General features: G+C 48.3%; 8 protein-coding genes across 8 annotated transcripts; 3 read left to right on the top strand and 5 right to left on the bottom strand.

Moving 5' to 3' along the window:
- Positions 1–1,652: 1,652 nt before the first annotated feature.
- Positions 1,653–3,072, top strand: N7498_002079 (putative MFS monocarboxylate transporter; the record flags this gene model as incomplete). Its single annotated transcript, XM_058449141.1, has 2 exons — positions 1,653–1,717; positions 1,770–3,072. The coding sequence occupies 2 exons, from the start codon at positions 1,653–1,655 to the stop codon at positions 3,070–3,072; spliced, it is 1,368 nt and encodes a 455-aa protein (XP_058311485.1).
- Positions 3,073–3,577: 505 nt separating this feature from the next.
- N7498_002078 (putative lipase) lies at positions 3,578–6,007 on the bottom strand (the record flags this gene model as incomplete). Its single annotated transcript, XM_058449140.1, has 3 exons — positions 3,578–5,792; positions 5,865–5,949; positions 6,001–6,007. 3 exons carry the CDS (start codon positions 6,005–6,007, stop codon positions 3,578–3,580), a joined length of 2,307 nt encoding a protein of 768 aa, XP_058311484.1.
- A 6,156-nt stretch (positions 6,008–12,163) lies between these two features.
- On the bottom strand, positions 12,164–13,024 carry N7498_002077 (uncharacterized protein; the record flags this gene model as incomplete). Its single annotated transcript, XM_058449139.1, has 1 exon — positions 12,164–13,024. One exon carries the CDS (start codon positions 13,022–13,024, stop codon positions 12,164–12,166), a length of 861 nt encoding a protein of 286 aa, XP_058311483.1.
- An 801-nt stretch (positions 13,025–13,825) lies between these two features.
- On the bottom strand, positions 13,826–15,861 carry N7498_002076 (sugar porter family MFS transporter; the record flags this gene model as incomplete). The annotated part of the gene is made up of 6 exons (XM_058449138.1): positions 13,826–14,212; positions 14,270–14,584; positions 14,651–15,125; positions 15,180–15,333; positions 15,385–15,547; positions 15,625–15,861. 6 exons carry the CDS (start codon positions 15,859–15,861, stop codon positions 13,826–13,828), a joined length of 1,731 nt encoding a protein of 576 aa, XP_058311482.1.
- A 1,557-nt stretch (positions 15,862–17,418) lies between these two features.
- On the top strand, positions 17,419–19,392 carry N7498_002075 (fungal specific transcription factor domain-containing protein; the record flags this gene model as incomplete). Its single annotated transcript, XM_058449137.1, has 2 exons — positions 17,419–17,965; positions 18,023–19,392. 2 exons carry the CDS (start codon positions 17,419–17,421, stop codon positions 19,390–19,392), a joined length of 1,917 nt encoding a protein of 638 aa, XP_058311481.1.
- Positions 19,393–20,308: 916 nt separating this feature from the next.
- Positions 20,309–22,210, top strand: N7498_002074 (FGGY-family carbohydrate kinase; the record flags this gene model as incomplete). The annotated part of the gene is made up of 3 exons (XM_058449136.1): positions 20,309–20,449; positions 20,517–21,077; positions 21,137–22,210. The coding sequence occupies 3 exons, from the start codon at positions 20,309–20,311 to the stop codon at positions 22,208–22,210; spliced, it is 1,776 nt and encodes a 591-aa protein (XP_058311480.1).
- A 363-nt stretch (positions 22,211–22,573) lies between these two features.
- N7498_002073 (major facilitator superfamily domain-containing protein) lies at positions 22,574–24,576 on the bottom strand (the record flags this gene model as incomplete). The annotated part of the gene is made up of 10 exons (XM_058449135.1): positions 22,574–22,775; positions 22,831–23,099; positions 23,156–23,288; positions 23,347–23,515; positions 23,589–23,698; positions 23,755–23,858; positions 23,917–24,155; positions 24,210–24,267; positions 24,317–24,337; positions 24,397–24,576. The coding sequence occupies 10 exons, from the start codon at positions 24,574–24,576 to the stop codon at positions 22,574–22,576; spliced, it is 1,485 nt and encodes a 494-aa protein (XP_058311479.1).
- Positions 24,577–27,104: 2,528 nt separating this feature from the next.
- N7498_002072 (uncharacterized protein) lies at positions 27,105–27,385 on the bottom strand (the record flags this gene model as incomplete). Its single annotated transcript, XM_058449134.1, has 2 exons — positions 27,105–27,176; positions 27,248–27,385. The coding sequence occupies 2 exons, from the start codon at positions 27,383–27,385 to the stop codon at positions 27,105–27,107; spliced, it is 210 nt and encodes a 69-aa protein (XP_058311478.1).
- Positions 27,386–27,994: the final 609 nt, after the last annotated feature.

Here is a 27,994-nt window from a genome sequence, read left to right as displayed (position 1 = left end):
TGTATCATTATGCAGCAAAGTAGATTCAAGTCCAAGTTTGCTGTTGATACTGCAGAATTTCATTAAAAGGGAAAGTAATTAATCTGAGAATACAGTATCATTCAGTTGCTCAACGATGGATTGGGCTAAATGAAATCATGCATAGATAAATATATCAATTCTGTATCTCTCGACAGCAAGATGATCGATATTGGCACTATGCTCATTTTCAGTATCAGTAAAGGTTTATTCCCAGCGTAATATGATCCCTGGAAAAAGTAAAAGTTGAGCTGGATGGAAGAATAGGTGGTGAAAACGCTGTGAACTTGTCCTTAATTTGATATCGTCGAGGGGCGGCTTTCGGTCTTGAGGGCAGTGAAGGTGGGGCGGATGTCGGTGGCTAGTGGAGAGTAGGGCTTAGTCCAATCTCGCTCTCATCAGGTAAATCTGCTACTCGCTCCCGCGGGACTCACACGGCAATAAAAGATGTATCTTCCGTTGCACTTGCAAACAGTCAATACGGATATTATGGCTGGCATGTGATCAACATCAATATTAACTACGCCAACTGAGATAGCATCTGCAGATCTACACTACATATGCTATTGTCAGCTGAAAATTTTGTTGGCAGTGCTAATATGCAGCTGCGGAATTTCCTTGACGGTTAGTCTTGCGTGCGGGAAGCGTGCGGGAAGTGTCTTTGTGCACTCTCTATCCTTGCCCCCACTGCATTAACACGATTTTCAAGGAAGCTATCAAATCCTGAATGCGGATTATGTTCTCAAGACTGCTAATTTCGCCGAATGAAGTCTTTTAAGTCAGCAAGGAACTCTTTAACAGAATTCAAATCTGGAGAATATGGAGGCAAGAAGACCAGCTTTACTTCGGCTTCTGAACACATCTCGTTTGCTCCGAGTGATGAAAATATGCTTTTCCCCAAGACAAACACAGATTCTGACTCACGCCATTTCTTAAAATGCTCTTAGAGGCTGCGCAATAAAACCCTCAAAGATGGGCGCATCGGCTGGGCATTGGAAGACTCGAGAAAGAACAACACCATCTTGGGCGTAAGCAGGCATTATCTGATAATCGCTTATCACGATGGAATTTAGACACTTGAACTGGCGTCATGTCTAATGGTGACCGACTCGTTTGCCTAAAGCCTATCCTTTATAACATGCAAACTCATCCCCAGAGACAAGTTGCTAAGACTGGAAGTCTATTTGGAAATGAAGATATTCGTCACATATGTCTAAATTGCGCTCTCGGCCCTTGACTCGAGCAATTTTTTTAGACCATCTTTTCGAGGAAAGAACTCAACGCCGGTGTGACCATTGATACTTTTCATGTCACAACATTCCAACATGGAGAAGAAATTCTTACGTATGGTGACCTAGAGACCTGGTGAGCCTTTAATTGTGAACTATACAAATGCAACTGCCACCGCGTCGCACGTAACGATTTCATTTCAATTCCACATAAATGTCATATGGTGAGCATTGAACAGACACGGCCATCAGGATGAAATTAACGATTTGCCATGTAGTAAGCAACTCCGGGGTTCGGCGTCGCGGGCGTCTCGCCGAATGTTAAGCTCCGAGATGCCCCGCAGTGACTCAACGAGCCGAAGGTTTAAAAGTCCGCATTTGTATCGATTTGATCGCAACATCACCATGGATCGCCATTTGGAGCCTATGATAGTAGCTGGCGCTGCTCAGCCTACCACGTTAGAACGTCTGTAGGTCAAACTTTGTATTTCCGCCGTAAGCAGTATAATAACGTTTCCCCAGACAGCCATTTCTCATCCTGACCTCGTCAACCGCCCTCGTGTTCACAGGATGCGGTATCAACTTTACCTTCGGTGTCTACCAGGAGTTGTATGACTCCATGTCCAAGCTCCCTAATACGCCCTTCACGGGTGCAACTCCGGCGCAGATTGATCTCATCGGGACACTCTCCATCGCACTCATGACAATTGGCGCCCCGTTCACAACAGCGTGGACTAAGCAGTACTCACCACGTGCAGTCATTTGGAGTGGCGGGATCATCTACTCCGTTGCACTCGTTCTGGCCAGCTTCAGCCAAGCTTTGTGGCAGTTCCTCCTCACTCAGGGTCTGCTTCTTGGAATTGGGACCTGCATGGCATACATGCCTTCTGTAACAGTAGCACCCACTTGGTTTTCGAGTCATCGAGGGCTTGCCATGGGGATCATCCTTGCAGGAACAGGTGTTGGAGGCGTCGCCTGGCCCCTGGCCTTTCGATATTTCATTGAACGCGTCGGGTTCCGCAACTGCCTCCGCATCACCGCGGCGATCTCGTTCGTGCTCATCACAGCGTCTGGTGTTTTCATGCGATGGCCAGCCAGCCAGTTGACTCGAATTCAGGCAGAGAATGCGGCGAACTCACGAGCGAGCATTCTGCGCATTCCCCTGGTCGACTGGCGCGTCGTGCGCACTCGCAAGTTTGCCGCCCACGCATTGGGAGCAGCGCTTCAATCAGCTGCATACTATACGCCTGTTTTCTTTTTTGCCTCCTTCGCGCGCACTCTGGGGTATTCACAGGCGACATCCGCCAACTTTATTGCCATTTCGAACGCGGCGAATGCCGTCGGCAAGATTGCTATTGGGTATGCGGCAGATCGCATGGGCAGGCTAAATACATTATTCCTGACAACGATGGTGTCGTCGGTGGCTGTGCTGGCTCTTTGGCTTCCATCTTCGTTATCAACGAGCCAATCCAGCGGCAGCGCACTGTTCATCGTGTTCACCGTTTTCTACGGTGTATTTGCCTCGGCCTATGTTTCGCTCTTCCCAACGAGCCTTGTGGAGCTGTTTGGTGTGCAGAATTTTGCCAGTGTAAACGGTGTATTGTACATGGTGCGAGGTTTTGCGACGTTGCTTGGAACTCCGATCGCCGGGTTGTTGATCCGCAGCAACCAGCACCAAAAGGCGGATCCACATAGCTATGTGAATACCAGCATCATGGTCGGTGTGTTGCTGGCCGCTGCAACATTTGCAGTGCTTTGGGTTAGAATTGAGGCAACTGTGACTTTGGAAGGTGGACAGGGACACCGCAGAAAGTGGTTGATGTAAATAGCCCGAGGTCTATAAGGGGGTTGGCACGCGTCATTAGCTATATCTTTGACTTAGAATCCCTCCACTATCAGGCTTAATTACATACAAGCTTCTTTGCATACTGTTTCTTTCAGAAACCCGACACTAGTTAGTACGGTGTGTATCTGTGTATTGGAAGAACGTGCCGAACGTGGTCGGGACAATCCCGAAAGCCGCGATCGCCATGCCGACTTCCACGAGGCGATTGTTCCAACGCTTATTGGTACAATTTGCCGGGCACAGTGCCAGACCTTTCACCTGTCATGTCAAATTGACTTTATGTGAAAGTACAAGCGAGATTACATACGTTTCTCCTACGGAAGATGCGCGATCCACTTTCACATGCTAGGACAACATCTCACATGCGACTGGCATGTGAAGCAGTCGATCAACATTGTCATCGTCAGTAAGGTACTTTCAATTGCAATACAGTGATAATTTCTCATGTATCTATGTACTCCTCATGATCATCAAGTTCATAACTTCATGTCCCAGGTGTGCGCGCACCCTCTCCCATTCCCATAAGACCACCCGCAATCCCGTTCATCCGCCGATCTAAAAGATCTTCTTCGCTATCTAAAGATGCAATACTTCGACCACGTGGACGAGCAGTTCCTGGGCTTACTGGTGCACTGTTGACCTCATCAAATGTGTCTTGATCTTGCCTGTCGAGCTCAAGGCGTTTCAGTTTTGCAATGAATTCCCTTGTATGGCCAGACTCGATTCCAGCGCTTGTGAACCCGGTCAATCGAGAGGAGGCAAATGATGAACGAGATCTTCTGCGACGCACGCGAGTTTCGGGTTGATCTGACATGTGAGGCGAAGATTTAATCTTGCTCATACTCATCTCTAACGGCCTGTCCTCATCCGCTGAAGACTCGCCCGTGAAACGGCGGTGATGGTTGCTGTGGTAGCCTTTGACACCCCCGTTACTCTTGGTGGCGCTCTTCCACTTTTGGGAAGACCTCACACCAGAGCTCTGAGATGCTTGAAGAAGACTGTATTCAGAGTCATCTACCTCCATAGAATTGAAGATGTTCTCAATCCAACTCGCGCTGCGATTGATGTATTTCCATGCATCCGGGAAGAATCCGGCCATTTGCATGAACCCATGCGACACACCCGGGATAAGCGAGACCTCGACATGATCCTTCTCGTTGAATTGGTGTCCCGATTTCTCTAGACCTAGGTCTTGACGTTCATGGAATTGATGAAGCTTTGCTTGGCGCAGTCTGCCTGCGAAAATGACTGTATCATCAACCAAGGGGTCGCGCTCGCCGGTCAAGATGTAGGTTTTGGGGAAAGCTGCGAGAAGTGAATCCGGTGCAAGAACCGGGGACAGGTAGAAGTCGGTATTGAAGTCCGGACGGTGATGAGGTCCAATGTAGAGGATGATCATAGCTCGCATCATTTCAGGTGTGAGAATCCGATCATGAACGTAGGATATCATTGAAGAAACGGCCAGTCTCGTTTTGATAGGTTGGACTTGGTCCTCGGGCTGAGAGAGTGCGTTATTATTCAGATCCTCACTCTTTTTCAGCTTCTCGCGGAGTGCTTTTGAGGTCTCGGATGCAACATTGACTTGCTCATCTTTCTGGGGTTCTTGTTTCGTGATTGCTGTCAAGTTCTCAACCGAATGACCCGGGGACGTGTACGGCGTTAGTTTGCGATATTGATCCTGTTTCCGTTGCAGAACACTTCGGTTGGTCTGGCGGGAGCTTTTATCCTGGATCAATGACATTTGCTCGTCGGTCATCCAGCTTTCGACTCTCATGTTGAGCGCCGGATATGCCAGGACTAGCCCGTCTGGACGAGGTATTACATCGTCACCCTTCCAGCCTTGTGCCATAGCCGACTGCAAGACCATCAGGGTCATCGAGACTGCTAGATTGCCGCCCGCACTTTCTCCCGTCACCACAACTCGCGGGCGTGTCAAGCCACTCATCCCAAGACAACGGCCATTTGTAGACATGATCGTGTGATAAACATCGTAGCACTCATGTAGCGCATACGGATACGCAAATTCTGGAGCCTTTTTGTAGTCGATGCTCAACACCGGCACTTTCAGCCGTCCTGCCCACGACAATAACTTGTCTTCAGAACTTCGAGGTCCCATAGCAACAAAGCCACCTCCTGGAATGTCCAGAATGATTTTAGTTTGGTCTTTGAGCGCACTCAGAGGCCCATCAAAGTACAGCCATGCATTCACAGGATCACCGTGGACGGAGTGGAGCGGGCGCGCAATGCGAATCGCTCGAGGCGAATACCGAGTCAATCGAGGTCGGAGCAAACTCGCCAATACCCATAGGTAGGGCGACGTAGCTTTATTCCAGGAAACCCTCAAATGTTCCAGATTCAGGGTACCCCGAACCTTCCGGACCTTTTCATCCGCTGCCTCTGCGGCGATGAGATAGTAGACAGTGAAAACCAAGGAAGCCAAATCCCGTAGCCATTTGGGCTTGATATTCATAGCAGTCCAGAATCCAGCGTCCAACCCAGTTGTGATCCAAGTCGCGCGAAAGAAAGATCGCGAGTAGAGGTTCGCCAAGGGCTCCGGGCATTCCAGGCCGACGATCTTGCCAAAGTTGCGGCAGACATAGAGCCATAGAAAGATAATGACGGTGGTCTGCCAGGCACTTAGCCTGCTGCTGCAATATCTGGAAAGAGATCGAATAAAAGGCGGGCCATGCTTGTTCGCGCTGTGATAAAAAGTAGTCTTAGCCGCGGTGTCCGGAGGTTTATTGGGATGCCCAGGTACCTGTGTGGCTTACCGCAGAAGATAAAGTGACCAGAAGGAAACCACAGCGAAAACCTGGATCTTACGGAAACGCGTAGAAGGTCTCCCCAAGACGTGATCTGGCAGCGTAATTAGCGTTGATCTCGAAAGTATCATAAGATGTGTCGTACCTATCATATCTACCCACACTGCATATGCCGCAGTCTAGTCCCAGGCTTGAAGATTTTTGTACAACCAGGAGCTGCGAAGAAAAGGAAACCATCGATCTAAATGTTCAAGCACAAAATACAAAGAAACGAAGGAATCACTTTGGAGGAGAAAGTCGACTACAACTTTCACATGTGAAAGCCGTCACATGCCGTGACGCCATCAGCTGATTCTTATCAACAAATCAGCGATCGGATAATCAGTTGCTGCCAACGCGGGATTTCTACCGAGTCCGTTTTTACCCCAGTCCTTGCTTCGGCTAACGCGCCGTAACGTTACTGGCGGCATTAGTGGAATTAACACTCCACAGTATCGCCGAACATACAAACAAATAATATCAAACGAACACCGCTATATTTCTCAACCGACTGGCTACGTTAATTGGCTCTCAACACTTCCCCTGTTTCAGTACAGCTTCCCAGATGGGTTAAGATTCTCCAATACACATCTTCATCAGCTGTCTTTCCAATAATAGGATCCAGATGCCCGTATCCCTCGGCTAGGAATCTGCGATAATGTCTCTCCCCGAACCGTCGGCGTAACAACTCGTAGTCCTTCAGCGTCGACACGGGGTCGAATACTTGGTTGTCCGTACCCGAAATGAACAGAATCGGTAACCCTTGCAAGCGCTGTAAATTCTCGTCTGTAAGCAGAGGACGTGACTGGTTGTCCGTACAGACTCCTCGAGCTCCCATGTGGACCACTTGCTTCATGATCTTGGTGTGGGTCCCTGCAAAGTACTGATGAATGTTGTCATGAAGGCCCATGTCGAGGTTGTTGTGATTCCATAACAACCCGAAAGCGAAAGACGTTCGACGGCATGCAGTGGATGTGCAACGATCTCGTTTGTTCCCCACGGGATAAAGACGAAGGAGAGCATCAAGTAGTCGTTGGAAAAGGGCATCCCTACCACTGCTGGCAATTGGGAAGAAGCTCCCTGCGATCAATTCATAGAGTTGGATGAGCAGAGTGGTCTGTCCCTTGACTGCGTTCCAGTAACCAAAGACCTGATTCATGAACACGGAGTTTGCGGTGACACCGAGCAGGTCACCACTGGAAATAGTCCCGTCAAGGAGTCCCATGCCGAGTGCTACGGAGCCTTGACAATGGGCTACCACGTATGGTTTTTGCGGCTCTCTCTCCCGAATGTATTCGACTGCGGCAGCAACGTCAAGGCGGCAGTCAAAGACAGTGGATTTCTGGGCCACGGTAGAATCACAGCCCCAGCGAGGCGTGAGTGCGTAACAACGGTATCCACGCCTCGTTAGGTAATGAACCATGTTGCGACGCAAGAATGGCAGCGCGAAAAGATTATACATCGCCATCCCGGTAATTCCAGGTAGAAGCAGGACTGGTGGATGGGCTGAGGTTGAGCTGTCTGCAAGATTGCCTTCTACTTGAGCGACGAGAGGATCATAAATGTCGAGAAGCACCTGTACGCCATCTTTGGCTTTGATTTTGCACGATGAAGACCCATGGCGTTCTGATTGGACATTACCCTCCGTCGAGGACTGAGGAAAGCGCACAGGAACGAAGGGGCTGAAAAAGAAGAGGCTGACGTGGATCATAAAAGAGACCAGAAAGCCTATCAAAGCCAGGACAAGACCACCCGTCACAGGTTTCGTCGTCCGGAATGTTTGAATCTGCTTTTGAAAGTCCCTCAATGAGATATGAAGAGTGCCTGATCCAAGACTTGCCCCGTCAGGCCGAGTGATATTGACGTTGACCGTAGTTGTGGCTTCCCAAGTCTTTCTGACAGAAAATGCTATGCTCGAGTTGATAACTTTATGACCTTCCAGGTAAAACTGCTTGCCCTCTACCGAGAGAAGCTCCAGTCGGTATGAGATGGCGGACGACTCAGCTTTATCTTCTATCGGCGTGAAGAATTCCACAGTTCCGTCGACAATCCTGAGCGTATTGGTAGATAACGCGTAACAGGAAACTGTACCGGTGCATTTACCTTGATATTGCGATCCTAGATTAAAACCGTCAATATTCCATACAAAAAAGAATGACCCTGGTTTCTCACCTTTTACGGGTGTGCAGATTTCTATCGTGAGAAAGATTTGCATTGGACAGGAAGAGCCTTTTCCAACCTTGTCAAACCGCCCCGGATCTTTCTTTCGCGGTCCCATATAGATATGTCCATATAGAGTCTCCGTAAACTGCCATCCTATGGAGCTCGACCTTCCCTTGATGCTGCCTTGCTCGTTCTGATAATTTATTGATACTCTGGGATTGCTGTGGATATCCAAATCACCATTTCTGGTCTTCAAATCAATTGACAGCCCAGACCGCTTGACGAGCGAGCTAACGGAGCGCTCTGAGAGGGCACTTATTGTTGCCAGTGGATTCACACCCAGGGCTGTCGGAATGATAGAAGCATCGCAACACACGAGGCCTTTGTGTACTTCACTACCTCGGCCAGTGAAGACCTCTCCCAAACAATTCGTTACACCTGCACGCCCTGTACCATCGCTGCTCATATTGGCTCCTCCAAGCGGATGCACAGTAATTTCCTCTTCATGGCGGCCTTGATCCAGTTAGCCTAGTTTGTCATTATTACCGGGAGACGCCTTACCGTAGAAGTATGAAAATCCCATATTTGCTTGTGTACGCCCGAACAACTCGCTGAGAACTGCTTTTATCTTCTTAAAGTTATCAGAGCGACCTTCCGAAGGTGCTCGCAAACACAGCCGGTCACCATCAAGAGTCAAGGTCATCTCATTGCTGTCGTGAGACATCACAAGATATGTTGAAGTCCGCTGCAGGGCTCCACCGTGGGCGTACGGGCCGAGTAAGAATGATTTCAAAGAGGCAAGAGTCCTTCTAGTCTCCTTTCGAGGATTCGAAAGGAAGGAGACCGCCTGATCCTTTATAGTCTGTAGGGTAAACATAACTTGGATAACTGGATTCATTGGCTCAGGAATACAACCGTCTTGAATGACATATCCAGAAAGAGGGTTGTTTGCGGGATCGACAAGGCGGTTGTCAATCACACCTGTGATCGTGGGCCCCGGTGCCTTGGAAGAGCTTGACGATCGACGGGCTATTGCGTTTATGTCGGCGCTCCCATTGTACCCTAAATCATAATCAGACGTATGAAACTTCGCTCTATGCATGAAACTTGCCAAACACCAACATGTCACCATTCCCGGATAGATTTCTTCCCACTAGTGGAGACATCTGCAAGCCACGCTTTTTGGACCGAAGCAGGATCTCAGTAGTGCCCAAAGCACCGGCTCCAAGAAAACAGAATTCTGTCTGAACCGGCCAAAATTGATAAATGTTAGCATGTAATGATCCGGTTGGAAGATGGGCAAGGCTTGTTTGCATCGGCACCTACTGCTTTAATCCAGAAAAGCTGTTCCTTGAAATGATCCGCAAACACAGATCTCCCCCTTCCATGCCACGCAAAATGAATGATGTAGCCCTTCTCTTCCGGGTCTTTCTCGATGAATTTTACCTCGCATCCGCAGAAAATCTCAGCGCCCCAATTCCAGGCATCTGCGAGATATGTCGTCGCTACCGAATTTTTGGAACCATCGTTAAGGCCAGTAGACTCGTGGCCCGATCCTGCGTTTGCCTGCATCTTTACGCCCACATTGTTGCGGCTCTCATGGAAGAAAGTAGTTAGCGGCGCTTTGTAGAAATTTGCACCTGTTCCCATTCGCCTTGAATCCTCTCGGAGATGTTCGAATTTGCTCAAACGTGGAAATTCTTCAGGGTATGTGGAGGGTTGCAGCATGGTTTCAGCTCGTAAATAGTCTGATCTAATTAGCCTACGGGTAATTTCCGAACATGAACGTGTGCATAAAACTCACAATCGTCCAGCACTGATGGGTCATTTCTAATCTCCGGTGGCCACGGACTCATTCTCAGCGTGTCTTCATCTGCTTCCAGAAAGACTCCTGCATTTATCAACGAGCATCCCCCAAGCCCTAAGATTTCTGTCAAAAATTCCGATGTTCAAATTGAGTCGTCACGTGTAGAACTTAGGAAATCATGGACGCCACATACCATGAGCAGAAAAAGCATGCTGTCCATTCCCCAGCAATAACTGGAAGAGTCTGGTGGGGTGTCCGGATGATAGCCAGTTTGACATGAGCGAATCTTTTGCTGGTTTCCCTGAAATGTTCATGTCCATAAGACACCGAATGAGCGTATGCGGAAACGAGCCGGCTCAATTGGATGTTAGCACTGACTTCTCATTTCAGGTCTCTCGATGAATGTCCCATAGTTTATAGTGGTGGACGTTCAATCAACGAAATGCGAGTCGTGCTTACATCTTCTTTCCCAACCGAGCTCTAGCACCGCGACAGACTTTCCTGCCCGAGCCATTCGACATGCTGCAACGCCAGCGCCATAACCAGATCCTATGACCACGACATCGTACTCTGGTTTTATTGATTCAAATGGACGGCTTAGCGTCGGATAATTGTCTGTCTTGTATCTATGATTCGACATGATTGCCGTTGGTGAATGCTCTTGAGGTGCAAAGCGCGGGACACCGATATGACTCTTTGATCTTCTTTGGGCGAAAGCGGCAGCACGGGAAGCGGATAGAGCGAAGAGGTTTTCAGCCAGAGATATCTAGAGACCGTCGAAATGGTAACGAAAAGACACGGGGTTCCCTCTACTGGACATTGTGAGCCGGCCACCTTTGGGCCGCGGCATCGGAGATGTTACGTGGAATGGATAGGTAGGATGAGGTATGGTACACTCCGATAGGATGATTCTACTCCGATATTGTTACAAGCGAGCCATGCACGGGCCATCACGCTATATTCCAATTCGCACCTCTCGGGCCCCTTGCATTGTACCCTACCTTAGGGTAAGCGTTGCTTTGTGAATTTCCTATGCCTCGGTGACACTTAATAATACAAATTAGGTTGATTGAGATTCTACACTCAAGAATGGAGCGATCTATTGTTTGTTTTTCTTCTCTTTGGCCGAATTTGCACTTCCCGGGAGAAGGCAAATTTAGTTTTAGTTCGTCAGTCCGTGCTGGCTATGTGCACATACCATGCGCCCCCTCGTGTTTGGTGCGGTGCATGATCCAATTATTTGACACCGATAGGCAGCGGTCACCCATTTATGACCCATCCCTCACCCATGCGGCAGCGAGAAGAAAAGAACTGCACCGCAGCCATTCCAACTAAAAAATGAGCAAGCTGCAGCAGATGCAATGAAAGTTCAATCACACCATCATAGCTCTTAGGCAATAAATACATCTTCAGCCCATGGTTTTTCCCGCTTCATCCGACACACATTAGATGGTGGGGTGAACAGACCAAATTCACCAGAGGTCTGGGGCTGTTATGGCCGAAATATTTGGAATTAAAATTGAGTGACAGCTAACTTGGGGGTGTCAATGCTTACTCGCGGAAAATCCATGCTTGGCAGTTACTCGCAAAGCCTAAATGGCAGTATCTTAGCCGAGCCTAGACCATCTGGGCACCCTGGTCATGCAAATTAAGGGTTTATACGAGCCGCTCCTTGGGCTGAAACATTCAATGGATGCATTCTATTGGACCTTAACCCCCGTTGAACGGCGGAAATTGGAAACAAGTTCACAGGGCTCCCAATCTGAGGCGACTGCGTTGGCCCCAGCAATCTTGCAAAAGTGCGCCATCGTTCATGAGAAAACGGACCGCGGAAAAGCAGTGCTGTAACGGGAAAGGTGAATATCAATCGAGTTAAAAAGTAAAAAGACAAAAAGATAAGAAAAGACTGCCAACAAATCAGGCAATCGGGTATCAGAATATATTGGCACCCTATTAGCTTCGGCACCTGAGCGTGTCCTAAGACTAGTCCCGCTGAACTTTTTTTGACACCCGCTGAGCTAGAACCCGGACTTATGCGTAGTCACTATATGGTTCTACTATATGGTTCTACTACCGGGCTATGTATGGCCCGATACAGGTTACAGGACTCCAGATTCTCACTCAAACATTTGAAAACGCATCGGTACAGATGACGGAGAAAAGGAATTATTTTTTGAAGAGGCAGGGGAATAGCATCAATTACGCCATAGATGTGACCATTGTTTATCGCTCAATAGAAAAGTAAGATATTTCAATGTACCGCGCTCCCTGAACATCCTGCCTATCCTGGAAAGACGCTTTAGCAAGATGGTTCTTGGCGATCAGATGTTTGTCCAGAATAACCAGAATTAGGCAAGTCACACGTAATTTCATCCCATCCATGGCGACCCTGGATGAAATCGGTCAACCGTCCTAACACAGCAAACTCTAATTTCAGTTTCACACTATAGATGGCGCCTTTGAGTGTAGCTTCGATGACATAAAGGTTCAGGTATTCCACCACCAGAAGGCCAACATCCATGAGACTGATCACCGAGTTTATAAGAAACAACTCGAGCAACAGTCTCTTCTTGGCTGGGCTTGAGTTTAGTTGTAGCATTTTGGTGGTCTCCCAGATGTATATACCTGAGATAATAAACTCCTGCAGGCAAAATCCTGTCATCTGGATCTTCTCCATGACAAGAAACCCTGAAATAAATTCGTGATTGTTGGGTTTTAGATTTGATCCATATGTCAAGACAGTTGTAGGAATGTGCAAAATGATAGCATCGATGATTATCAGAGCCAAGACGCGATCGAGTATTCTTGGATCATACATCACCAGATGAAGCCGTGAATAGAGAACAACTGACTGACCCGTTACCATGCAGTACCAGCCGATAGTAAGCAAGGTAAGAGAGAGCCACAGGGCGGATAGCTGGAAAAGCTTCAGGAGAAATCCAAGCGCGTATGGTACAAGGCCGATTGAGCTAGAGAGCAAGAGACTCCAGAAATACAGGCCTTTGTATTTCTTGAAAGTCGTGAAGATGAGAATGACAAGTTCAAGAGCATTGTACAAGGTAATGCTCAAGACTGTGGTAATGTAGATTTTGACGCCCAAATCGTGGCCAGTATAAGCGCCAGTAAGACCATCTGCAGCGCGACGGATACTCTCCGCCATGGCCGGATGGAATGAGACCTTTTCTGCAGAGATTAACACTGCTGAAAATTAATGATGTTGAAGAAGCAATGACCAACTGTGGACAACAACGAGAATTGGGTGCCAGGTCAAACGCGCGGCCACATTTGGGACTCGAGAAGTTGAACGGAAGGCGAAAGGATGACAGCTTTTTATATGACATAATCGGCAGCTGTTCACCCTGAGACTACTCGGCGAGGACAAAAACAAATAAAATCCACGGAAGTATCGTGCCTGCAGTTGGAGTGCTTGGTTTACCATATCCCACAAAAAAAGCTTCTTCTAGTGCGGGGGTGGCGATCTCGAATGCCTCCTGTGGGACACGGCTGGAGTGCTTGGTTTACAATATTCCACCAAAAAAGCCTCTTCTAGTGCGGAGGTGGCGATCTCTAATGCCTCCCTCCACGGAAGTTAAAACCTCTGTTTGGTCATCCTCGATAGAACCAATAAATTTAAAGGATTACACTGAAAAGATAGTCTTATTCGTTGAACAGGTTGCTTGTATCTGTTTCCTATGCTAGCAAGACTCATTTCTGCCTTGTTCTCAAGTTCTGATTATTTTATAGATACGTTCCTCTGCAGCCGGCTACTTCGGAATAGAGCTTAGATCCAAAGTAACATATGCATGTTCTAACTGTTGTATAGTTCGATACTTGAAAATATCCCTTTCATAAAACATTCAGCCTTGTTACAACGCCATAAGGTCACTTAAATTCACACTTCGTGTAAGGTTATTGTCCACATTCTTGATATATAATAACCGGGTTCTTGTTGGGTAGCTGCTTATGGATGTTCAACGTGAGACTGTTCGCATGCGTCGGCCATCCGCTTAGTATCATCGTGACTCGTCAAGCAAGGACGATCGCCGCTCAAAGTATGGTCGGGTCTCAGAGACCGCAAGGAGCCCTTCTCGGCATCAACGACACAGCTCTGGCGTCTATCTGCTTGGGTCAGTTCGGGTAGTTCTGCTTTCAATTTGGCAAATGTCTTTTCAGCCTCCCAGTTCCAGATGCTCTCGCTGGCAAAGACTAAATCCATTTCCTCCAATGTCCTCTGGTTAGACTCTGGATAAAGTGCCCACACAATGACGATGCTCAAGAAGTTAACCCCACCGAAGATGTATAAGGTTTTTTCATTGAGCTTTTCGAAGATTGTCGGAAGAAGGAGTACCTATGCAGACGTTAGAAAGTGCCCTTGTCTTCATTCCCCGACAGGATGAAAGCTTACAGTCCAACCATTACCGATTGACCATCCTACCACCCCCCACGCGTTACCACGAGCACGGACTTGAAGCGGGAAAATCTCGGCAGGGTACAACCAAGGAACGGTCAACCAGGTGGCACCGAAGATCATGGTGTAGAGGAAAACAAAGAATGTGGCCGCACCGCCGATACCACCGCGGGAACCGGGACTGGCTTCAATGGTAGCTCGGGCAAGGCCACCCGCAACGAACATGCAAATTCCCTGTCCGACCGCACCCCAATATAGTGTCCAGCGTCGACCGATACGGTCAATGGTGAAGACGCAAATCAATGTCGCAATCTAGGTGAGGTCAATTAGCTGATTGATTTCTGCGAAGGATCAGGTGGCCGAAAGTGAGGGACGCACCATGTACGTGATATCATTGAGGCCAGTCACCCAAAGACGGTCGTCGGCAGAGATCCCAGCAAGCTTGAAAATCGTGGGACCGTAGATTGTGATACCCGCAATGCCAATCCACTCCTGCAGGATCTGCAGCCAGATAACCAGCTGTACGCGGCGACCGATGTGAAGTTTTCCCGACCCAATGCCGAAGAACATGCGGAAATAACTCTGTTGCTTGGACTCCTGTGTTTCCAACTTGTTGATGTTGACAATATCCTGGAACTCAAATGTAGCCAGTTCCCCATCATCACCATCTTTGCCACGCAGACGTTCCAGGATGAAGCGGGCTTCGTCATTGCGACCAACCTTAACGAGCCATCGCGGGGACTCGGGCATGAACCAGACGACAACAGCTAGTACGATAAGGGGCACGATCTGGAAGGCGACAGGGAACCTCCAGATGAATGACGACAGGGGGTCAGAGTACTTTGAAGTTCCACTACTCACTTGATTAGGCTTATTGCAGAGGTTCATCAAGGGTACTACTACTCACAATTCGATCCAATAAGCAGCGACCACTCCAAAGATATTGAGAGTGAACTCCAACGAGATAAATTTGCCGCGGGAGGTGTGGCCTGATGTTTCCGTAGCCCAAACAGGTGTGATAGCATTTAGTATGCCAGTGCCTATGCCGTTGAAGACGCGAGCTGCAACTGTTCATCAGTAGTAAACGAGATACCCCGATCGGGGAAACGAACCACAATACATCCAGGTCGCATCTTGAGCCGAACATTGCAAACATGCCCCGATAATTGACCAAATTGCGCCCAACCCAATCGTGGCAATCCGGCCATACCGATCACCGAACCAACCGCCTAGAAGGCAGCCACAAAGTGTACCGGGCAGGTAGTAAACCGCGATCTGGGTAATACGGCGGTCAGTTTCCATGTGGTCTATTTTCATCATTGAAAATGTCGGGACGCAGGAAGTGTTCTTACAATGCTCCCTTGAAGCATAGGCTTGGTGACGACGACATCGCCTTGTTGCTCGTCGTAATAGCCAAACCCCATCAATTCAGCATAGTTGCGGTTGGTGTTCACGCCACCCATTAGACCCTGGTCATAGCCAAAAAAGAAGATGGAGACACCAGCAACTAAGCACACAGCATTGAGAAGAGATTGTTTGTATAGCTTGTTGCTGACATTGTACTTGGAAAGAGGGCTGTCCTCGACCATTGTGGGCACGCGGTATCCTTCGGACAGGTAAGGAATAACAAGGGATATTAACGATCCGTAGCGTGAAGCCGACGGATTATGGTCTGTTCAGAAACAGCGAAGTCAAGCTGTAGGTGCTTGAGATCAAGACGAGCAGTGGCAGGGCATGAGCTGCCTTTTAAACACCGCGCATCCCGCTTGATTGCTTGATGACTGGAGCGATCAATAATGGACGGGAATTTGCCCCCGCAGACTTGACTCCGTAGAGAAGGTCATCATGTCAGCGGTCAATGAAGCTTTAGCCGTGACCGCCCACTATGGGGGGACCACTGCGGAGCAGTTCGGCGAGATTGGCGGCAGGAAATTAAACTTCGCGCAAGCTTTGCGGGGTCTCCAAGGCAGGTATACCGGAATTCCACGGTCGCGATGGATCAATCACGGATCCACGTAATGCTTCCCCATCTTTCCCCACAACTTTGTCGCGCGACGCTTCGTTTCAGTGGTAGCGGAAGGTTCGGCGCGGAGGCCCTACGGTGAACTTCGCCGAGTTCCCCGCGCCGCCAGCGCCACAACCTGCAGTCTTGGTTAAGAATCGGCCAAAACGCCGGTTTCCCCGATTTCTCCAGTGCAACTCCCTTGTTACTGCAGCCACCCCTATACATTGGGTTCATCCTTCACTGTGCATTTGAATGACCATGACCACCCCATCGCCCCCTTGTCCGACATATCATCGTGGAGAGACGACGGGGAGTCCGAGCAGCGATGGCGTCGGAGAACCGCCCGCGAAGAAGAGGCGAGGAGTCAATGAAGACTCCCATATGGCTCGTGTGCGTATCTGACCTCGTCCCAACAATATGGTGGCTTTCGCGTGGGCCAATAACCAGATGCGATCAGTGCAGGCGTCGCCAGGGCTCAATGAACAGCCGCGCGCTCGTAAAGTCCGAGGTAATGGAGACTGACAGTATTGGGGTACTTAGCGCCGCCAGGCTGCCTGCCAACCATGTCGACTGCGTAAAGTCAAATGTGATAAACAAAGGCCTTATTGTTCTCTCTGTAAGGCCAACGGTTCGACATGCGAATACCCTGGAAAAGTTGCGGATACTATTACGTAAATGTGTTCTTGATAACTAGCAAAGTGGAAATGTTCATACTGACAAGAGTACACTACAGGCTAGGGGCAGCTACTCAGACCTTACTCGAAAGATTTGATCAACTTCAAGGGGAAATAGAGAGCTTGAAGTGCGCGCTTTATAAAAGAGGTAAGACCACTGACACCTGTTGACTCCTGCGGAATGGAGCGTAAGAAGATGCAATCTTGGATGAGAAAGGAGGACCGAGCTGTTTCAGCAGCACACATTTAAATGGGGGGAAATATGCGAGAACTCGGGAACATCAAAGGAACAAGATTTCCTTGGTAATTTCCTAGCTGACCTTTTGTTTGAACACGCAGATGATGCCCTACCATCGGGCCGTCCAGGTACACGACTGCAGGCTACTTCCCAGGCAGCTGTTCAAACAACGGAGGCGCCGTATACAGTTGAATCCTCTAGGGACTTTCTTCAAATCCCTCCGCATTTGATGAGTGCGGATAATATCTTGGAATGGTCGATTTTTCATGGAAAGTACCCTCGAAACGCCCTGATTAGAGAGATCTTCCAACTCAAACAAGATATTGCGACTCCGGGACAAGGAGGTTCGAAGGTTGCCCTTGTTGATGAAGTGGTACGATACACAGGGCTACACCCTCCTGACGACGAGCGAATTCCCCAACTTGTTGATTGTTTTCTACAAAATATCCATACGAAGAATCCTATTCTCGATGTGGATGTTCTTGTCAAACATGGTCGCAAGTGTGCAGAGCATGGTGTGGGTTGGGATGGCCTCTCATGCCTCGTTCTTCTTGCATGCGCGCTTGGCAGCGTAGCAAAACCTTTTGACATGTCGATTACACAACAGACGGTCCTGCCACGCGCGAATCTCGACCTCGCGTCATCCTCGGCGGGCTCTGTACATGTGTACGACAAAGAACTGCAACAGGCCGAATCGTATTTCGCACTCGCATGTCGTCGCCTTGGCTCATTGAAGCACACAATGCTAGGAGCCCAATGCCACTTCTTTGCCGGAGGTTAGTCATACACTAGCAGAGTCGCAACTATCAATTTATAACACGAATGTTTTGAAGTTTACTTGATGTACACTCTCCAACCAATTCTATCGTGGCAATACTTCTTTCACGCCTCGACTCTCCTACAACTGCACCTCAAGACGACTTACGGTATCGGAGAAAATCACCTAGGGAGTCCGACAGTCTCGTCCAGAAGTTTGAGTGCTGCTGACCGAAAAATAAAAAGACTTGAGCAAAGTCTGTACTGGTCATGCTTTAAGTCCGAGTGCGAGTTCCGCGTCGAACTGCCATTTCCACAATCCGAACTCAGCCTGGGAGACTATCCCAACCTTTTCCCGTCGCCTCCATCGCCCAAGTCGGGTGATAATTGCAGTCCTTCAGCCTCTGATACTCTTCACGGAAGCTCAATTGGCAATGAAGACATGACACTAGACTCCGTTGCCTCGCTTTACGCGTCTCCGAACACGATCAGTGAGGATCATGAATTGAGAAAGCATGCGAAACACATACATAACGAGGAAGAAAGTTGGTATTACTATCTCACGGAGATTGCACTTCGGCGAATCGGCAACCGCATTATCAATTCTTTCTTCTGCCAGGATCGTTCATTCTGGCTGAACATCAAGCCGTTCCTCCGCATAGCGCAGGAGTTTGAGGTTCAGGTTTCGTCATGGTCGGCCAACCTTCCTCCTGCAATGCAGCATTTGGAAACCACGTCTGCTATTCGCGCTCCGCATCTCAATTCCCGGAGGGGTTCCACAGGCAATCATGTCTCCCGCGAACTCAGCTGGGCGATCGATAACCGGTTGCTTGAAATGCAAACCTGGCTTTATCAACCCTTTCTCTATTATCTAGTACATGTGGGACTCAGTCCGCCTCCGCCAACTATGGGAGGCCATCCATATTACAAACCAGCCGCGACTGACCAATACGTTCGCAATGAGCACTTCGACATTCTATTGAACCCATATCCCTTGACTGCGTCTCCGGTGGCTGATTCCCGTCGTTTCAACTTTGCCAACGTGCGACCTGGTGTGGAAGAGACCACAGCTATGGACGATGAAGACTTTATTCTCCTTCGCTCCATGGTTGTGTCGGGTATAGAATGCAACATGAAAACTTTGGATGTCCGTTCGCTCGGTCATCGCCACCATGGCTTATGGTTCGATCTCCGAAGCATCATGTGCGCGTCACTCACTCTTCTGGCTGTTGTAAAGAGTGGGAACGCCGCATGGATTCCTGGGGGAGCGGAAGAGCTTTGGGGCCCCAACTCTGGAGCCACGTACAGTAAAGACTTGCCTATGCCGATTGGGGGAAAGATTGCGGACGTACTAAAGCAGTTCAGCTTTTGGGCGGCGGAGGCCCCGGACATGTTGCGATATAGAATGATCCTGGAGGAAGTTGTCAGGGATGTGAGGGGTTCATAATCTAGTTGGCAAGTTGTCTCATGTTTTGTATATTCTTCGATAGAGAAAACTTAAGCGACGAACACTCTTATAGAAATTCATTCTGGTGGTATTCGCTTTTGCATCCGAATGGATAATTTCGAAGCTTCCTTGAACTAATTTCTGGCCCTGAACCTTAGGTTTTACAGGTTAATATGGCTTCACTGGGAGTTTTAATTAAAATCTCGTCACATATGGTGCGAGTGGGGGCGTCAAAATGACCGTCCATTGTCTCTTCTCAAATAGACGACCATCGACCACAAACAGTCCTTGCACGAGTAGGTCGCAACTGGCATTATTTCGTATATTTATAGTTACGGACGGATGCATGGTGGTGGTGGCTGTGCATCATTTCAATAACCCGCTGATTTCGAGTGGCAGTGCCATGCCGTATTACAGTAACAAAGGTTGGTTGGTTCTCGGTGATTCAAGCCGAGTTGGCCGTCTTAGAGATCTAACGGGAGAACTTAGCAAAGGACGGAAGAAAAACATATCTTCTTCCAGCGCTATGGAATGTTGAATTTGGTTAGATACGTGTGTGTGCATTCTGGTCAGCGAGCGTTCTTGCCGAGAGAAACTTCTCGGCGAAAAACGGCGAAATCTCCGGCGCATATTTCCGTGATGGGTCGATCGACTTAGGAGACCGCAGCATAACTCAGTCTAGAACTTGTATAATCTCCACGTGAGGTATTTTATTAACTGTTACCAGCGGAGGGTGTTCCGCAGGAAGGAAGGGAATCATTTGGAAAATCAAATATAAATGGCGTAAGTGGAATGTGCTCAAGGACCTTAAATACTTCAGCCATAAGTTACGCGTCCGAATTCGACGCCGTTCGCCCTTTCAGCACCTATATGATCATAATTCTATGAGCGTACAGCAATAACAATTGAACGCTCAATGCATCCCCAAACCAACTACTACATTGGTGTGGATGTTGGGACTGGTAGTGCTCGCGCCTGTATCATCGATGATGCAGGTGAAATTGTCGGGCTAGCCTCTGAAAATATCAGACTTTGGCAATCCAAGCACGGACATTATGTATGGATTCATATTTTGGCCATTGGCTATTTTTTTTTTCATGTGCTTATTGTCCTCTACCTGATAGGAACAATCGACCGCAGACGTTTGGCGGTGTATCTGCTCCGCTGTGCGCCGCGCCATCAGAGAGAACAACATCCCGTCGTCGATGGTTCGAGGACTCGCATTTGATGCAACATGCTCTCTAGCCGTATTCGCAACCGATGACGACAGCCCGATGTCAGTGACTGCTTCCACATTTGACACAGACCGTAATGTGATTCTGTGGCTGGACCATCGAGCAGTCATAGAAACAGAACGAATCAACACAACCCAGCACAAGGTGCTCGAATATGTGGGTGGGAGGATGTCGGTTGAAATGGAGATACCGAAAATTCTCTGGTTAAAGAACAACATGCCTGCGGAAACCTTCGCAAGGTGCAAGTTCTATGACTTGGTGGATGCTCTTACCCATCTAGCAACCGGCGGCGAAACTAGGAGCCTGTGTAGCCTTGTTTGCAAACAGGGATACTTGCCAGCTGGCGTTGAAGGTAGCGCTTCAGGCTGGCCCAAAGACTTCTTGGTTCAAATAGGTCTGGGAAGCCTGGTCGAGGGGAATTTTCAAGGCATTGGGGGTATTAATGATGTGGTAAGGCGATCCAACAGACTGTTCCAAAATAGTACAACGGCTAATCTTCGTTGAATTAGAATGGCCGACACCTCCATGCCGGAGAATTGGCTGGAAGATTGAGTGAGAAGGCTGCCCTGGACCTCGGATTGCCGTCGAGTATTGCCATTGGTAGCGGTGTGATTGACGCCTATGCTGGATGGATAGGAACTGTTGGCGCAAAAGCGGATTTCGCAGTCACAACACCCCGAGGGTGTTCAACAGATGACATGCGGGAAACGCTCTTTACCCGTCTTTCTGCAGTAGCGGGAACCTCAACATGTCATCTCGTGATGTCCCCGAGCCCGATATTCGTGCCAGGAGTTTGGGGCCCATACCGCGACACTATTCTTCCGGGATGCTGGATGGCAGAAGGAGGGCAATCTGCAACAGGCCAACTACTCCAGCATGTTTTGGAGACTCACCCGGCAACTCAAGAAGCGAAGAGTCTCGCAATGTTCCACCAAATGGACATATTCACTTTTCTGAACAAACGTCTGGAAAAAATGGCGGATGAACAAGAAGCACAATGCATTCCGCACTTGTCTCGTCACCTCTTCTTTTACGGTGATCTTTTCGGGAACAGGTCTCCAGTGGCTGATTCAAACATGACGGGTTCCATAGTTGGTCTCACAAGTGACGTATCTGTGGACAGCTTAGCTATCCTATACTACGGCACGCTGGAGTTCATTGCTCTACAGACCCGACAGATCATGGATGTTATGAACAAATCAGGTCACAATATCACCTCTATTTTCATGTCTGGCTCCCAATGCCAGAACAGCATTCTGGTGCATCTGATCGCTTCTGCATGTGATATCCCAGTTGTGATTCCTCGCTATGTCAACGCAGCTGTTTGTCATGGTGCCGCAATGCTAGCTGCTAAAGCGGCGAGTATCGATATCGAGGGGATGACAACAGATCTCTTGGAGATCATGGATAGGATGAGCAAACCTGGGAAAACGTTTCATCCGACGAAAAATTTCTACGAGAAGTCTCTTCTCGCCGCAAAGTATCGGGTTCATCTCGATCAGTGCCACAGGCAATTGAAATATCGGAAGATGGTGGACGAACTTGTCGCCTCTCAAGATTGTCTAAAAATATCGAGCAAATGAGTCGAATGTGAAGGGCAGAATTTGGCGACGCTTTTGTGACAGATATATCTCTTGCTACTTTCTTTCCTCTACATTCATCAAAGTACAATATCTAGCGTCTTACCTACAAGAATATAAACTATAAATATAGCCTATCCTCTCTCTTAACCTCTAAAGCCTATCAGGGCTAAGTGATCTTTTAAAAGTGTCAGGATTTCTAGATCAAGGTAGACACTTTATAAGTAGAAGATTCAGTCTTTCTTATATTTCAGCGAGCCTAAGAGGCTACTTCCTATACGTAGACGTATCGATAATATTTACTTCTTAAGCGATTCCTCTTTATTTTGGGTTAATTTGGAGCTATTTGCGCGAGGTTCAAGAAATCTAACCAGTAACATAGCATGTGTCTGCTGGAAAGCACCGGGTCCGTCGCCTAAAGTACCGCTCGATGAAGGGAAGGCAAACACAAAACCAGAGAATCATCGCACAAATCCAAGCGATTCCAAATGCGTATCCCTTGGTTCTTTGGAACCGGGGTGCCTCGGAGGTTGGGAACATGAACTGCTGAGAAACAGTTTCAACGGCACTAAAAGGCTTAGTGAGTCGGCAGGATTAAATTTCCGTCACTTATGGGTACTTACTATCCTACAGAAATCATCAGAGATGTGCTCAGAGCACGCAGCTGTTTGTCACCACCACAGCAGGAGTTCAGCCAGGCACTGATCAGACCGGGAATCGCTCCATAGGCACTGCAGATGTAGTAGACAGCCATTATAAAATGCGCATTGGCGGGCCAGACGTAGAATATGATGTAGGCAAATAGCTGAACAAGACCGAGAGCCAAAATAACCAGAGGAGGGTTCCGTGTCTTGTCCATGACCAACGCACTCAGGATCATCCAAACAATTTCCTGGAAACTCGCGTGTAAGTAAGAAGGAGGGCGTGCACTGGGCAGAAACTACTCACAACACATCCCACCGCTGTAGGCAAGGCGTTGATTTCCTCAATGCTGTATTTGGCGTGACCGTCGATCTTCACTGACTTGAGGTACAAGGTCATCCATCTCTGCAGGTTCGCACCACAGGTACACTGCATTGTTCTAATCCCAGTTAGTGATTTGATCCTGTCGGCAACACTGAAACGTAGGACAGCCTTACCCCCAAGCAACGCAAAAAGCCCATAGTTGCCATGAAGTAAGGATTCGCTTCACAGCGCTTAGATTCCAGGTAATAGTCATGGCATCACGATCTTCCTGCGCTATACGCTCAATGGCAATCTCACGTTCATTTTCTGTCATCCACCAAGGCTTTGTGGACTTGGGCTCATCTGTTCGGGTGTTAGACTGTCATGAACTAATATAGAATGCTAGACTAGGATCCTTGGGACTATGAGGACTTACTGGGGCAACAGATGAATCCAAAAACAGCGACCGGGATACCAATGAGGAAATCAAAGATAAACAACCATCGCCAAGATGCCAAACCAAAAGTGTGGTTCATATTCTTGTACCTTGTCATATATCAGCATCATTGATTGCATGCAGTCATTGTAATGGATATACTGACAGTCCGGCTTGGATATAGCCTGAAAACATCTGCCCTCCCGCCCCGGAAAACATGAAAATCGTGGAGCGTCGACTGATCTCGGATGAGCGGTAGAAGCTTCCTATCTGTATTGAGCAATTATCAGTGCGGGTTTCGAAGTAGCTAAATCGTGGTAGTGCTTACAATGTAGAATGCGCCTGGCATGGCACCCGACTCGAAGATACCCGCAAAGAATCTGAGAATGTAGATTGTTTTGGCGGTCTGGGCTTTGTACATGAACAGAACGAAGAGCGACCAGCACAGTGTGCAAGCTGGTAGCCAGTACCGAGGGTGGATGGAAGTCAAGGCCATGGTAAAGAAGGGACCTCCAATGATAATTCCAATGTTGAAGTAGGTTGTGAACCATTTGAGCTCATTGCCCACTGCACAGAAGACCGGTCAGTTGATCGCATCAAAAGAAGAAAGATTTAACTCACGAAGATTTAAATCCTCTTTCATGCCAGAAACATATGCGTTGGTCACATTGGTTTGGTCCTTGAATGAAGTTCAGTGAGATGTCTAGACTGGAAAGTGTGATTTGTACCAAATACTTCACGAAGAATGTCTTTTCAAAGAGGTTAGGATGCAAACAATAGAAAAATGCAATCACAAGCGTCGACATACCAGACAGGTGTACAGCAAGATGAAGAAATCCAGCTTGAAGATCAACCACTTTTCTTCTTTAGATGTGCCAGGCTCATGCCACTGGAAAAGGCGCCGCAAACTGCGAACACGCTTGGGATTCTCAACTTCATGGCCGGCAGCAGTATTGATTTCTGTGACAGGACCCTTCTGAGTCGCCATTGTCTTTATCCAAGGTGAACGAGAATCGTTTACAGACTTTGATACTAAATACAAGGTGACCGTCATTAAGGAGCCCTTTTATAACCAATGTATGAATCGCGCCCCACGCCGGTAACCGGCGTTGCCACGCTTCAGGTAGTGGAGGTGAGCAGATCTAGAAATTACTAAATCGAGGACCTTCCAGGACAGATTAGTCTAGCTGGTGCCAGACGCCAGACTATATTAAGCCTAGCGGCGGCCGACGGGTCCTCAAGGTCCTCAACGTAAACCTACATCATGGAGGCGAGGAAGCTTAGCATTCATACAACTAATCTTCTCTAAATAGAAAACCTCCAATATGGACTGCGCTACTCATGTTTGTCTTGTGTGTAAGGCCCTGAAAAAAGCTTGCGACAAAGCCCTACCACGGTGTGGGGCATGCTCCCGGCAAGGTCTGCCCTGCTCGTACATCGAGCTCCGAAAGGATGAAAGGTTTTTGCCTAACACGGACCGCGCGGAATTACTCTTGGGTGGATTCTCGAGTTCTGAGTGGCAGGCGTCTGAAGGCAACTTCGATGCCATACTCTACTTTCAGCTCTGCAAAATTCTTAGACAAACAGGTTTGTTTGTGCCAAGGGTAGGCGAGCATTACTTTCGAGATATCCACATGACACTCCCTATAATATGTCCCACTTTATTCCGTGAGGCGGTGGCAAAGTACACTGGTACGCCGCCTCCAGCCGATTTTTCAACCCTTCTGCTGGCTTTGTGTCTTCTCGCGTGGAACCCATCTGCCAATTCCCACCTTCAACAAAACCCCGCCTTATTGAACAATCTCTATATCACTGTTCGGATCCTACTTGCGAGAGTTCAAGTCCGTCTTTGTGCATCGACCTCTTTGATTCAAGCGAGTCTTGTCATCGCGGCGTTTGAATATGCCTCTGGTCAGCCACATGCCGCAAATATCTCGTTGGGTACATGTGCACGAATGATCTCATCAATTGGCTTAAACGTCCATAAGATCAAAGACTTGAATACACTTCCACAAAATCGGTATACGAGGCTTAGGGCCCGTGAGGACATCAATTTATGGTGGGGCGCCGCAACTTTTGAAAGGTATCATCTCAAGATATCTTAATAAATCCTTTGTCTGAGTAAACTAACATAAAACCAAACAGAATCGTACAATGTGACAGTCCTGGCTGCAAGCAAGCTCCCATCTTGCAGCTCCCGGATCAGGAGGCTTCATTTCCTCCCGACCTTCCGCCAGCTCAGGACCATTCTGAGTCTATATACTTCCCTCCCCGTCCACCTCTAAACGAGCTGCATGCCAAAGATATAAGTGGATTCGGACGCCAGATACAAGTTACTTACTTGCTCGATCGTGTTCTCTGGATTTTAGTCTATCCAATGGCCAGCACGGAACATCAAATCGCAGCTTTGCAAAGCCTGGACCAGGAGATACAGATGATTATGGCAGTCCTCATTCGTGACTGTGATCATGAATGGAGGTACTACTGCGGAGCTATAAGTATGGTAACCAGGTAAATCTAATTTATACGTTCTTTGGAGTGATTTTAATATTGAATTGCTGATGGCAAACCTAGGACGCTGTTCTTGCTTCACGAGCACGTACAGATGCTATATGCCGCCAGCTCTGACACTAAACAGCTGCAAAAGGGCTCCCTGGCGGCCCTGGTGTTTGTGGCCAAAGTAATGGTCGATGTCGCACATGACCATTTACAACGAGTCACCCCTACCAATGCCGGTTCACTGCCACTATCGTGTGCATATAATCTCCACGCCGCCATCAAGCACATCAAGATTAGAAAAATACAAGAAAAGGCTTACAGTGATAAAGCTTACAATGCAGATCTAGACTCTTTATTAGCTTTGGATAGGATCTGTTACCAGAGATGGCGCAAAAGCACATGATTCACTCCTACTGAGCATGCCCTTCCTCCACGCCCAAAGCCCGTTTGATCGACTGCCTGGAATTAGCTTAAAAGACCGTTCTTGATGAATTCGGCCACAATCGTGCAAGCCTCCGACCGTGTCGGGAGTTCGTCTCAACGGGGAGCGCTTCCCATCCTGCCGCGCTCATCCTAGTGCAACAGCACTCAAGCGATACGTGAATCACCGTCTGGCTGCCAAGATCGCAGCCACACCGCGCTCGCGTTGGTTGATACGGTGCAGGTAGGCGCTCAGCCCCAGCCCGTAGCTGCATGGACCGTTTAAGCTATATGGAGATAGTGGACTACAGAAACTTCCAAACATTCATCGTTATTGAAAGACTTGACTCATTTATGCCTTGACTCGAAATGGACACTTCGATTCAAATTGATAAAAAGCAAAACCAAATCCTTAAAGCTAAGAGTTTATATCCTGTCTGGGCGTCCAATTTCATAACCTCGAGGGCTAGGTGGTCCCACAGCAGTTTCAGCAGCAGCATTCGCAGCACTCAAAGCAGCACAGGCCAGCACAGCTAGCAAATGACATTAATCAGCAAGTGCGCTCCAATGTTCATTATTGGCCGTAATGGTAGAAACTCACACTCCGCAGCATACGTCCTCACCCTCGCCACCACCGCGCACATGAACACCCATCGACTCAGGAGAACCCTAGGACACAAATCAGCGGACTTTATTCTATGCTATCGCATCATATCATTCCAAGAGGCTTGGACTCGTACCGGCTGCTCTGAGATAGTCTGCTCCATCGCTGGGCCGGCAGGGCGGCTTGGCTGCTGCATAGTCACAGCATTGGCGTCCCACTTGGCCTCGGCGGGCTCTTGGCTTGCCTGGAACCAGTTCTTGATTGTTCCGAACATGATTGATTTGTAAGGAAGTTATGGTAGATAGTGCCTATTTGCGAAAAAGTCAAGGGGATAGTGGTAAAGCCTGCGTATGATCTGGATAAATAATCTATCGAGTCTGCTGCCTATTTTCCCCTCTTATTGGAAATTCAGGGGAAACTGGCGGTGAGAAACGTGATGGCACGTGACTGAGCTGTTTATATTGTGGATTTCGTAATACAGGGGCCAATCAGCGGCGAATGGAACTGTCTATCATTATACCTAACGTAATTCACAAGCCACCCGGCCACACAAGCCACCCAGCCACCTAACCACCTACTTCCTGTTTACATCTATTTTTTTCAACCAAAACGCCTTTATATTAATTATTCTACCTAACTAGGCATGTAGGGGACTTATGCCCTTTTTCACCGTATATAGAATAGGTGTATTGACGTCGTCGCGCTAGTGCTACCGCCTGCTGAATAGGCTAGTTAGGTGCTGCTGGAGACGGTGCCGTAGGCTATATAATAGGCTTATGGGCTTGTAAATACTCCTGAGCTTCCTGCACTGATATACTAGCTTTGTAGGCTATACGTCTATTAACCTATACGCGCTTTTGCTTCTGCGCTGCGTTGGCAGCGC

Source organism: Penicillium cinerascens (genome assembly GCF_028974065.1).
Source record: "Penicillium cinerascens strain IBT 15544 chromosome Unknown contig_1_segment0_segment0, whole genome shotgun sequence".
NCBI classification, from domain to species: domain Eukaryota; kingdom Fungi; phylum Ascomycota; class Eurotiomycetes; order Eurotiales; family Aspergillaceae; genus Penicillium; species Penicillium cinerascens.
This window is presented reverse-complemented; position numbering and strand designations above follow the sequence as displayed.